Consider the following 12,814-nt stretch of genomic DNA (forward strand, 5'->3'; position numbering starts at 1 on the left):
TCGCAAGCCCAAACAAGTGTGTGCGGCGTACCTGCTGTTTTGTTTCCGGTCTTGCTAGATCCGGTGTGGTGTTATGTTGTTTCTAACGTTAATAGTTGTTGCAACAGCATGTGGAAAAAACGACAAAGTTTGCGTGGCTAAAAAGAACGTTAATCTATTTTCACTAGAGTTTCTGCTCGCGAAAGTCACTGGACGCCACAATCCTCTGAACATCAGCCATACTGAGAAATACAGAAAGAATAAACTGGAACTGAGAGTCTGAATTAGTTGTGTAGCAACTCCTTTGGCAACGGCTTGAATGTAATGGACATGTATTAAATGATGCTGTATTACCACCGCAACTGTAATCACATTGTAACAGAACACTGTAATTTTAACAGCAGATGTGTAACACCCAGGGTATAATAACCTCAGGTCCTGGAACACATTAAACCACCTTGCCCGTAACAATGCCCTCATACATGGAAAACAGAGCCGTGTACATCACCATTGTTCCGCATTGCCAGACCAATCTCTACAGTGCTGTGGAGAAAGGTTTGGCTACGCCACAGATAGACCTACACTGAGAATAGAAGAAACATGCTCTGGGTTGTTTGCACTTCTTTAACCAATCATAGTTGTCTTTGATTCTGGACCGAGCGCCAGTGGCTCTGCAAATAGTCTCGTTTCATGTTTTTTTTTTTTTTTTTTTGTGCAAAAATCCTATTTCATATTGTATCCAATAACTAAAGCTGTTAGATTAATGTGGCGGAGTAAAAAGCACAATGTTTCCTTCTGAAATGTTGTGAAGTGGCAGTAGAAAGTGGCATGAAAAGAAAAGACTCAAGTAAAGTACAAGTAGCTTAAATTTGTACTTAAGTAATGTCCTTAGTTACGTTCCACCACTGACACTGGATTTGTGTCATAAACATTAACGTCTGGCTTAGAAAGATGGAAAAATGAGTTGATTTCATCCTTCACTAGCCGAGGAGAAGATATGCAATATAAAGTTTATCCTGAACCTGACCTTAAAAACAGGATATGAACTACATACCCAGAGTATTCTGCCCGCATGTAAACACGCTGGGTGTTTTCTTCCTGCTGTAAGGCCTGAATGAGTGGTGAAAAAAACCGTTGACGTCTGCAGTCTCTAGGGAGAGATATTTCTACCTTTGACCGAAGTTTTCTATCAAATATTGAAGGTGGATGTCCAAAGATAGCCTTGATGACATTAAAGCAGAGTGGTGGCTCTGCTGAAGCTTAAACTGACACTCAGCACTTTGGAGAGGCATGAGCTCTCCTTGGTGGCGGGACCAGGTTTTTGTTCCGCACAGTGTCGTGAGCAAGGCTGTAATTTCCACAGGGGGTTGAGGGTAACACGTCCCCCTCACTTTTTAATTTCCTGTTTTCAGGTTCATATCAGATTTATTCATTTATCTCAAGCATTTTAATTTCTTAAATAAAAAATCTGAGCATCACATATCCGTGGATATCTTACAACCCATTGGAATTAATTCTCGGACTCCCCATTGGGTCCCATCACAAAGTGGAGTCCAGAGCCAAGGGCCAGTTAGATCACTGTGTCTTTAACTAGACTCTCATAAGAGATTGGGTCATAAATATTAACTTCAATAATTTAAGGACAAGTTCACAAAGAGTCCTCCTGTGTGTGGCCCGGTGTGCGTGAGTGCGTGGCGAGTGGTGCCGTGCGTTGGCGTTTGGTTGTGTGTACCTGTGGGCGATCAACAGACAGGAACTGAACCTTCTTCAGCTGTTTGTGCATGTGCGTGTTTCCGTTGGTTTGTGATAACAGAACCAAGGCATGAGTGTGTTTGTGTGTTTCTGGTAGTGATTACTGTGGAATGGCATTGCATTTTACTTTTATAAGACAGCTGAACATATTTAGCATCTAACCAACACGTTACAACTCCTTCCCACTCTCTCTTTCTTTGAAATTCTGAACAAAACCAAAAAAAATAACCAAACAACAAAAAACTCAACAAAAAAACACACACAGATTCTACAATTACAACATAATAAATTACAGGGAACAATGATAATTCAGAATATGAACACACTTAAAGACAAATTGCAACCAATGAATCTGCCTTCATATATATGGTGCAGGCAAGTCAGGATCCATACATTTTGCAGTGATGAGTTATAAATGAGCAATTAAGACTAAATCTACACAATCTATTATAACTCTATTAAGTGGAGTAAGATATGTATTAGAAGAAGCATGATCCATTATTGGCATTATAAGTTAAAGAGCAATTTTTTTTCTGACCTTAAGTGGGAATCAGTTTCTGTAATATAATTCAATTTATGTACATTGGGATTAATATGGTACTTAAAGGAAAGCTCAGATTCAAAGTATAGACCCAGGTATTTGATATGGTCAACTTTCTGCAATGTAGTGCCATCCAGACACGAAATACGCCATGGACGGGGACAGGTAATCACTTAGTCGGGAAAATATACAACAGGAAGTAAAACAAGACAACACAAGGGAGAACAGAGAACTTTCAAAATAAAACAGGAATCCGAAAACATGTCTCATACTCAGGTACGTAAAATGCAACGGTTTTAATAGCAAGATAAACTCACAGGCAACAGTGTCCAAAAACGTCTGGCAAAGGGAAATCCAGAAAAACTGTCAGTGGTCCAAATCCAGGGAAAACAACAGAAATACAGGACACACGGAAAAAGGCTCGAAGGCTGAACACAAGGAAGCAAACGATCTCGCCCCAGGGTAAGGAGAAGACTGAACTTGGACATTTGGAATTAACTGATACCTATCCGAGTTTTTGTATTGTCTAATAGTAATCAGTTTGGGAGGTAATTTAGGCAATTTGATTTTCCATATACAGTACACAATTGCATGATCGCTAAAACCAGACATATATATCAGACATAATTCCTGATTTTATGAATCTGTTTGGATGAGAGACAAGTATCCAGTCAAGCTCATTTTTTGTGTGTGAATTTAATAGAAATAATGGTAGAGATCATGGAATTTATAGATTCAGCAGGTGCAGACGGAGGTCAACACATATTTCCAATAGTTATTTACTTATTCGCATGCAGTTATTTTCACAAAAATACAACAGAACTGAAGCGTGTGAGTGTGTTTGTGTGTTTCTGTTAGTGATTACTCAGGAATGGCATTGTATTTTACTTATATGAGACAGCTGAACATAATAACATATGCAGCCAAGATGACATCTTTCACTGCCGTTGGCATGTAGCTACATCCGGCCTGGCTGGATCAGATGACCCATCGGCCGGAGATGCATGACACTCAGACCCGAGAGTAGAAACAACTATTAAAACCGGGGCTTTCAGAATAGTTGGAAATCTGAACGTTTTAGCTCACAGGAATTTCTCTAAAATATCTTAACCTCATTATTTAAAGTTTTGGCCATGGTTAGTATTCAAATCTGACGTTATAAGATTGTAGATAGAGGGGCGTCCACTCTACCTCTGAGCTACAAGGTACCAGTGTCTTGCCCAAGGACACCTCGACATCGTACACTCAGACATCACACCATTAGTGCATATGTGTCATTGGCAGGTGTGGGTATTTCCGGCAACTAAGAACTTCCCCTTGCAGGATCACTAAATGTATTAATCTTAGGGTGCTCATATAATGCTTTTGCCTTTTTCCCCTTTCCTTTATTGTTCTATCTTTTTTGGGCCGTAAGTGTGCAAAGTGAAGAAGCCCAAAGTCCACCCCAAAGGCAACAGGGGTGTGTGAATTAAAAAGCTATACCAATTTAAAATTGAGTTGAAGAATTTCAAAATTGATTCATATATTATAATCATTTTTGTAATGGTGTGTATTTGATCAAATGGGAATCTTTTTTTTACTTTAAAAATGTTTTTGAATCGAAATTGATTTTGAATCAAATTTTGAGCCAAAAAATCAATATTGAATCGAATCGTGACATTTTCCAAAAGGTGCACTCCTAAAAGTCACTTACCATCTCCAGCAGAAAACACTGTTTACAGACTGCTCCAAACAGCTCTGTTGTACTGTACCACAAACCAAGATTTGGTGTTAACGAGGTGAGTTCTAGTTCAGGGTTTTTTGTATCACGACGATGGATCACTTGTTACCGGGTTAAATTGCTGTGGTAACTTCTGCTGAACACCTAACCTGGTCGGGAGCAGGTTATGTTGGAGATTAGTGATCAACCCGTGTAAAAGCACCGCCTGCTCACCTATCAAGACTCGATTGACAACGGCGTCACGGTTCCTAGAAGTTCGGAGCACAGAGAGAGAGGTGCGGTCACACAAGTTAAAACATTGAAAGATTGGGAAGGCTGTTAACATTCCCTTATGGGTATCTTTAGGAAAGATATAGATAAAACAGCCCACATTACCATCTGTAAATTAAAGAGGAATAATGTTTGATGTCTGATGTTGCAGGTTGTCCACCATTGTCGGAGCAAACCAGATCCTGGTGGTTCACAAAGGACAGATAGCAGAGAGAGGAAGGTACGGTTGTGTTTTGGAAATGTCATCAGGACATTTTTAACAGCCACAGATGCGTGCTTGTGTGTGTGTGTGTGTGTGTGTGTGTGTGTGTGTGTGTATATGCCTGTGTGTGTGTATACCTGAATGATTGTGTGTGTGCTTGCAAATTTGTTATCTGTCAATCAAAACCTTAGACAGGTTTTTGTTGGTAGAGATGAGTTACAATACACATACAAGGCCGTGGTCCAGGGACTTTGGTTTGCCCTGCAGGCGTGTGTGGGGAACAACAACCAAAAAGCATTCATCTTTTGATCGACACTGTGATGTAAACACAAGACAGGCCCATTTCACCTCTGGTGTCAGAATACATTCAATTTCCTACCACAAAGTGTGAGAGTGTATCTTGAAACAGGGACAGGAAGAGGCCTCATCCTGTCCTCAGGCTGTCTCTGTGCTTAACATTCTTTACAAGGACTACATCCATGCTGAGATGGCTAATTCTGAAAATGTTGTTCATGTGTTAATACAACGTTCGGCCAAACTATTGTTTTTAGATGGTTTTGTAAGGATCTTCGTCCACTCTAAAACATCTTTTGGCTATTGTCTTCGAGCAAAAATCTGTTTATGAGTGGGACAGACACAGCCCAGCTACAGTGTTGGGTCTCAGGTGGTTTATTGTGTTCAGTCTTCTCTTGCTCTGTTTTATTCAAGCCAAACTCTTGTTTAAGTTTATTTAAATGTTTTTTGGGGTGGTTTTTGCCTTTGTCGAAAGAGGGTAAATGCGCTAAATCGGATTGGAAAGTCCCATTTTTTGGTGAGATCAATTTTTTATTTATTTTTTATATATTTAAGGAACAAAGAGTGACAATTTCAAACAATACACTGAGACAGAGAATGCGTCCCAGGGCCAAATCAAAACAGACACGCACAACAAACACACACACAGACAGACACAAGACAAGGGACTACACACCTGCGCAAGGTAGAGGTCCTCACAGATTCAGCAATTTTCTGCCAGGTGTCCAGAGTGTTTTCCGGCTCTCCCTCCATGCATACCATGGAGAATTCTATATATATCACATCCAAATAAGAAAGGATCCATGTGCGCATACACAGGTTGTGAGGCGGTTTCCAACAGGTTGCAAATATATCCTCGCAGTTGTAAGTCCTGCATACACAGCTCGTTTCTGAATCCCAGAGAGCTGACAGATCATTCAGAATGAAGACATTGACAGTAACAGACACAGTAACATTAATCAAGGCGGAAATTTTGGACACAATATTGTTCCATAACTGACCAACAGGAGCGCACTCCCAGAACATGTGAAGTTATGTACCTTGTGCTTTTATAGGGCAGAAAGGGCATTTTTACAGGGGTGAGATATGTCCTATAAATGAAATTGTAGAGAATCTGCTGATGGTCTGGATTGTGTGATTCTTCTGGAATGATAGACCAAACATCATACCAGCCGAGAGTGAGGCCTGGACCATCGCATGCCTAGATAATCCCAATGGTATGGGCCGAGCGGCCAGCTATCACTAAGAGCTGATAAAGCCTAGGGTTAAGGTTAGTAAGAAGTCTAACATTGCCTACTGCTAGTCCCTCTTTTATGAATCCTGTTTGGGTCGGATTTCACAAATTTTGAACTATGGGACTCCAAAAAATGGGCTTGGAGTTTTATAAAGAGTTTTACGTCAGCATTAAGCAGGCTCCGAGGCCGATAGCTAGAACACTTTGTAGGATCCTTTTTCAGGAGTACTTGAGTAGGAACCATATAAAACAACTAGCAAAGTTGGACTGGGAGCTTTGTCTCAAGCCGCCACCTCCATCCAGCCAATCACGTGACTCTTGGAAAGCGTCTTTGTCGTAAACGTTCTGACACAGCAAACATATGACTGTTTTTTTTTTCCTCTGTTGGCATCTTCCCGGGTTTTCCTTTGTCTGCAGACAACATGACACATGCCCATTTCTAGCTGACATAAAAGAGCAATTTAAACGAATGAACCAAATTCCTAAAGACCTCCCTCCATTTTTGCGACGTTTCATAAACATCTGGCAGTGCGGAGTTGAAAAGAACTGAGCTCTACATGAGGCAAGCGACTCAAGGCTACATTAGCTGCATTACACAGCTGAATCTTACAGTTTGTATTTAGAAGTCGGAAACAAGCCCCCGGACCTCGTATTTCCAAGCTTGGAATTCGGACAACCACCGAGTACCCCGAGCTAAAAATCTGAAATGGCCGCCCCGTGCATCAACAGTTGTGAAAGCTGTAGTAACATACAGTTATAAGCAATTCTGTGTCATTTGTGTCTCGCTAAATCAGTCGCAAAGACAATGCTGTCCATCTTCTATCTCTGGACATGTTGTCACACTGTTTGTATTCACAAGAAAACACCATAATGTGTCGTTATAAACTGGCGTCGCTAACAATGGCTAATCTGGCTTTCTTTATTGTTCTTTCCTCAGATTGACTTCTTGACCTCCTCTTCCACTCTCTCTTGCCACGCTTCCCTTTTATCCCCTCCATGTTTCTCATTCTGTCTCTGCATTTCTGCGTCTCTGTTTCCTCTGCATCAACCTTTTCTTACCCTTGCTCCTTCTATCTTGCTCAGTTTGTCTGCATCCTTATTTCTGAGCCTCTCTCTCTCTCTCTCTCTCTCTCTCTCTCTCTCTCTCTCTCGCTCTCGCTCTCGCTCCCCGCCTGGCAGTCCAGACAGTGACACACTTCTGGTTTTACTAATTCATAGTAAAGTTGGTTAAAGTCTGCAGGAGGATTTTATACAACTCAACTTTGTTTTTAAAGCTGCTCTGGTGTCACAAAACATTACGTGTGACCCTTCTCCCCTGTCTGCTCTCCTCTGACTTTCATTTCTATTCTTTTGTTTTAAAAAAAGAATGGCACTCCCTTCTTCTTTTCTTTATCTTTTTGTACCTCACCATAGCAGGTATTTTAAGAAAATAAAGAAAATCTGGTTTGTTCTTTCTGTACTATATAAAAAACTGTATTGGCAATGAACGTTTTGCAGCTGGCACGCACAATAAGTGTTTATGTTTAGTAAAAAAAACAAAAACAAAACAGCATGTAGCCATATTGTAATCTGTGTGACATTATGGATGTCCAAGTGGGTTATTTGCTCTCACATGCTCTTTTATTTGGTTTTAATGTAATCAACCAGAACCAGAAACTTGAGGGCGACAACGGTTTCTAAATATTGCAATACTTTCAGACAGGCAGAGAAGAGTTACTGAGCCTTGTTTGATGATGTAGTTTCGGCTAAATTTGTTAGTTTCTTATCTCATCTCATCTCCTTTTTCCTTTTGTTCAGACATGACGAGCTGATGGACCAGGGAGGTCTGTACGCTGCCATGTGGATGAAACAGCAGAAACGTCACGACACGCAAACAGAAACACAGACAAACAATAAGACTCAAGACACTTGACATTGAACTAAGTGTGAAATTTTGTTTTTTATTCAGTACTCACCACATCATTTTTGTCATATCTGTATTGTAATCTTGTGTCAATCTGCAACTACAGTCAGACTGAAGTCTGCAGAAGGTTCTGACATTCACACTGTTATCTGTTGTCGTGGTTTATACCAGCAGCAGCTATACTCAACATATTCTCACTCTATCATTGCGTAAAATACAGGCACTTGGTCATGGGCCTTTGGTGTTTGTTATTCATTCCACTAGTCGGGACTCTTGGCTTCACTTTTGAAGCTCGGGCTGTACTGACTGACATGTCAACCGATGCTCACGGCAGTTTGTGAAATGGTCACGTAATTTAATCTGTTTGATTCGTTTACACAAACACGGTTATCTCGATGGTTCAAACCACCCGAAGCCTGCCCCGTCTACGGGCCTGGTTCCTGTTGGTGGCGCTGGTTGACACGTGTAGAACAGAAGTGACAACGTCCAAACAGTTTGCAAGTGTGTTGAATCTCCAGCTTGAAAAACATGAGTGAGAAAGGTACGATATAGTTTCACGCAGCATTACATTCGTCCCATTAACAATTTCTTTGCTGATGCCAAACTGTTGCATATGAATGCAGTCACAGTTGGAGAAGATCAACTCAAACTGACGCTGCAGAAAAACGACGACCTCCCAACCACAGCAGCAAGGCCGTAATGAACAATGGGAAGAGTTTACAAAAATGTGAAGTTGAACGCTTCCTTGCAGCAGAAGAAGCTGGAAGTGGTCACATATTCCGTTTGTGGAGATTCCACCCGAGTCAATAAAAAGCAAAGGTGATTATGTTACTGAGATTGTTTTGGTGAAAACATCCTGGCAGGGCTAAAAGTGCCGGTGTCAAAGGTTACTGTTTAGAGTAAAACTATATCAGCCGCCTGAGGGCCAGCAAGAGGAAGACAGATGGAGAGGGTGTTGTTGGTTGAAAGGTGTGTTAGCAATAAAAGCCTCTGAAACAACAACTGTGTCACAGCCTTTCTCTGGGTAGAAGATTCTTGGGCAGAATCTATTTCCGTTGATCCTGTTTGTTTGTAATCTGCTTTCATGGCTGTACTAACGTTACAGCTGTAGCGAGCTGGGTTTGTGTTTCGACAGGTACATCTGGCAACCCGGCCTGGCTATCAAACTGGACAGTTGATAACAACACGCGGGTCAAAACAAAAACAGAAATTCTATCACAGAATGGGAATTTCAAAAGAAGAAAATACTGGCATTAGCATTGTGGTCAGCAATGATAGTCTTTCAACATTGCATATTTCCTAAATATCTTATGTTGCAATGGGGTCATTTTTGGATTAATTACAATAAATATTTTACGTAGTGGACCTTTAAGGTTTTTTTGCATTTAACATCATCCCCATGTGTTTCATATCAAACTGTTCAGAACAAACTCAGCTTTGATGCCCAAAATTGTTTCAGAGCAATGTATAAAGAGATGATTTGGCCCTAAAGTAGAAATATTTTACAAATCTATAGTGAAAACATACCTACACTCAATTCTTTTGTTGCTTGAAAGGAGTTTACAAAAGTCTTGGGTTCACAAAAGTAGCATTGTATATTACTAAAATTGTAAATAAATTGCTGGAATCAAATTTTGTAATAACGCTTTCTGAGTAGGAGTGTTGTCAAACATCGCTTGGACTTGCCGGTGAGTCTTTTGTCCTCAAAGGGTTAATAACTTATGGTTATGGTGTTGTGAACAGCTCACTAAGTTAGCTAGCATTAGCAATATCCAACAAACATTCACATATGTAGCACATGAGCAACCTAGACAACATTTTCCCGCTGGTCAGTAGCTCTCAGAGTGCACGTGGGACGGCTGGGATTGTCGCGAGTAATGAAAATGCGATATGGGGCCCCGGCTGTCAATCAATATCTTCCAGTCACGCGGGCCCCTGATTGGTCCGGGCCTTTAAGCAACCGTGCACCCCGCTTACCTGTAGTTACGCGTCTGGTCAGTTTGTCACTGCGTAATAGCTTTAAAAACCTTTCGTTAGCCATTAGCAGGCTTGACAGCAGTGTTTTGAGTTTGCTGAATTGATTTTTGTTACTGCAATCCTCCTCGGAAGTTGTAGTTGAGTGTTTTTACTTACACAACCTTGTACACAGCCAATTTTGTTTGTACTGATGACTCAAATGGGAACGCTTCATATCTCTTCTAGCACTTAAGGCTGTCAACTTCACATCTTAGCTACGCCGTCCTTCCTATGGCAGTGGTAGAGCGAGGGAGAAAGTGAGAGAGTGACGGCGATTAGCTTCAGAGCAAGTAGTGACTTTAGAAGCATAGTGAGAGAAACAAAGTGTCAAACAAAGTGCGGTCTGACCACGGTGGGAGATCTGTAGCAGGAAAAGTTAATGATTTTATGTTGATTTTATGTTGTTTATGGAGAAGGAGAACCGGGAAATGAGTCAGGGGAAATGCACAGATACCAAGTCACAGCCAAGCCCAAGAGATGGGAGAAAAACATGCTCTGGTGTATTGTCATTTCTTCAAACCAATCACAATTGTCTTGGGCGGCACTAGTGCTGAACACAATGACAGTGCCTCTGCAAAATAGCCTCTGGAAGAAACTTGTTTTCGTGGAACATTTCTTTGTTCAAAAGTTGTTTTAGTCGTGCAACAGAAAACTCAGATTGGAGATAGTCTTGCTACCTGTCTGGATTTACCCTGCAGAGATCTGAGGAGCAGTTAACCATAGTCCTCATGAATCCACTGGAGTTTAAAATGCCTAACCTGACGTTGCCATATTCAGATTCTAGTCAGACTATGAGTCTGATCCTGCTCCATTGGGCTGTGATTATGGGGCGTGTGTCAACCGAACCAGAAAAGAAAATGCCTCTGCACTCAATTGGATAGACCTACAACCAACCAGAGCAACGGCGTATGTAATGTGTGTTAAACTTTGCCAATGTTGATATCTTCTATAACAGACACAATGGTGGAATCTACACATCTCAATTCTCCAGCAGCAGCCGTCTTTATTGTAAACAATTTCAACCCAAGCGCTCTTTGGTGACGTGGTTGATTACGGTAATCTGTTCATCACCTTTAAAGTTGGAAGCCAGAAACATAAATACCAGGTATTGTACTGGTTTCTAAAAGTACTTTATTAACTAGATGTTGTGTGCATGCAACTAGAAACATTACATGTACAGATCATTAACACAAGCAGGAATATGCACATTTCAGCTTGATTGGACACAGTTCTGGTCCAAAATGTCCCTTGTTCTCCCAATCAACCTCCATCTCTTGAATAAACAAATCTTAAATGTAACACAGATCAGTACAACATACATCATATCAGTACAGAACACGGCAGGTGGGGTGGAGGGAGAAAGGACAGGAAGTAATGTACAGACAAATATCACTAAGGACCACCAAAGGTAAAGGACAACATGTACATTGTTAGTGTAGGAATGGGTTAATACTAGAACTTATGCATGTTTCATGTGATTGAGCACACACACACACACACACACATACTTGCAGGTTGTGCCCTTATTAAAATACCATAGCCAGTCTCTGTAGCAGTGAGGGCAGCCTCAGTGCTTCATATCTTAATCATGAACACCATCAACCAGTTTCTGTCTCTCGCTTCCCGGCTGTCTCAGTGTCTCTCTCTTTCCCTCTTCCTCAGGTTAAGACACACCAAAAGTCCATCTCTGAATCCTCACAATACAACTCGACTAGAATAAAACTGTGGATTTGTTTAAAACTTGTCTGGTCGGGCGCCCGGATAGCCCAGTTGGTGGAGCGGGCGCCCGTGTATAGAGGTCTACTCCTCGACGCAGCGGGTCAAGTTTTGACTCCGACCTGCGGTCCTTTGCTGCATGTCCTTCCCCCTCTCTTCCCCCTTTCCTTTCTGTCCTGTCAATAAAGGCCTAAAATGGTCCGAAAACCTCTTAACCCTTGTATTGTCTTCCATTTCGGGACCCTCTCGTATCCTCGAACACAATTAAAAATGGAAGTGTGATTCGTTTGTTTGTCATAAGGTTATAAATCATGTTAGAAATCCACTATGTGATCAATTTTATCTTGAAAAAAACATAAGTGGTCATATCCAGAATCATTTTCTGAATTGAGTCAGGAATACACGTTTATCACAGAAAATAAGGTAAGGCCGTTGATTTTCAGGTAGAAAAATGTAACTCGTACCATCTTTCTTCTTGTAAAAATTTGAAATAGGTCGATTTGACCCGAATACCACACAAGGGTTAAAAAAACTGTCTGGTTGACCAATCACTCAAGTTGTTGAAGTCCAGGGTCATCACTTTTTTTTTTTTATAGACTTAGTTGAAGACTTCAGTTGTGAGACTATTAAAATGTCATCAAACAGACTTCATGATAGAGGTCTAAACTACAATGGGACACAGTTTGGACACAAATGAGGAAGGAACATTTTTCGAGTTGGGGGTGCTGACAAATTTTTGAGAGTGACATTTTCAGCCAAAGTCAACCACCACACACAACACTGCATCCATCACAACGCTCCACAAGTGGAAAAACAAAAACAAGAATGAAATCCAAAATCCAAGACATTCGCGAAACTAGGCACGGGTAACGCTGTAGGAGGTAGGCACAAAGCTACGACGATGGTACAGAATAGGCCTAATACGAGCTCAAACACTGAGCCACAAAATACAAGGGTACAAAACACAACGCTGAATTAAATTAAATCAAAAGTTAGCTGCCTCTTTGTGTGTTGCTAGCAGGGTTGCCGTGGGAGTGGCAGGTGGAGGTGCTGCTGCTACTGCTTTCGGTTACAGTTGCTGGGTTTTCTGCCTCAGGTCTATTAGCCTTTTTAGACTGTGATTAATTCATGAAGAAATCCAAAATGTGCTTATTTGCCATGTTATAGACAAGCTAACTTCTGTACTG

The 12,814-nt window shown here is 41.1% G+C and overlaps 1 protein-coding gene across 1 annotated transcript in view; it reads left to right on the forward strand.

Annotated features, from left to right (window-relative positions):
- LOC116689856 (ATP-binding cassette sub-family B member 6, mitochondrial-like) overlaps positions 1-8,284 on the forward strand; it is a 32,336-nt gene extending 24,052 nt beyond the window's left edge. Inside the window, 2 exon segments of the mRNA XM_032516510.1 lie at positions 4,414-4,482; positions 7,790-8,284. Coding sequence (XP_032372401.1) covers positions 4,414-4,482; positions 7,790-7,904 — 184 coding nt within the window. The 3' untranslated portion in view covers positions 7,905-8,284.
- The last annotated feature ends 4,530 nt before the right edge of the window (positions 8,285-12,814 follow it).

The sequence above is a fragment of the Etheostoma spectabile genome, chromosome 5 (genome assembly GCF_008692095.1).
Source record: "Etheostoma spectabile isolate EspeVRDwgs_2016 chromosome 5, UIUC_Espe_1.0, whole genome shotgun sequence".
NCBI classification, from domain to species: domain Eukaryota; kingdom Metazoa; phylum Chordata; class Actinopteri; order Perciformes; family Percidae; genus Etheostoma; species Etheostoma spectabile.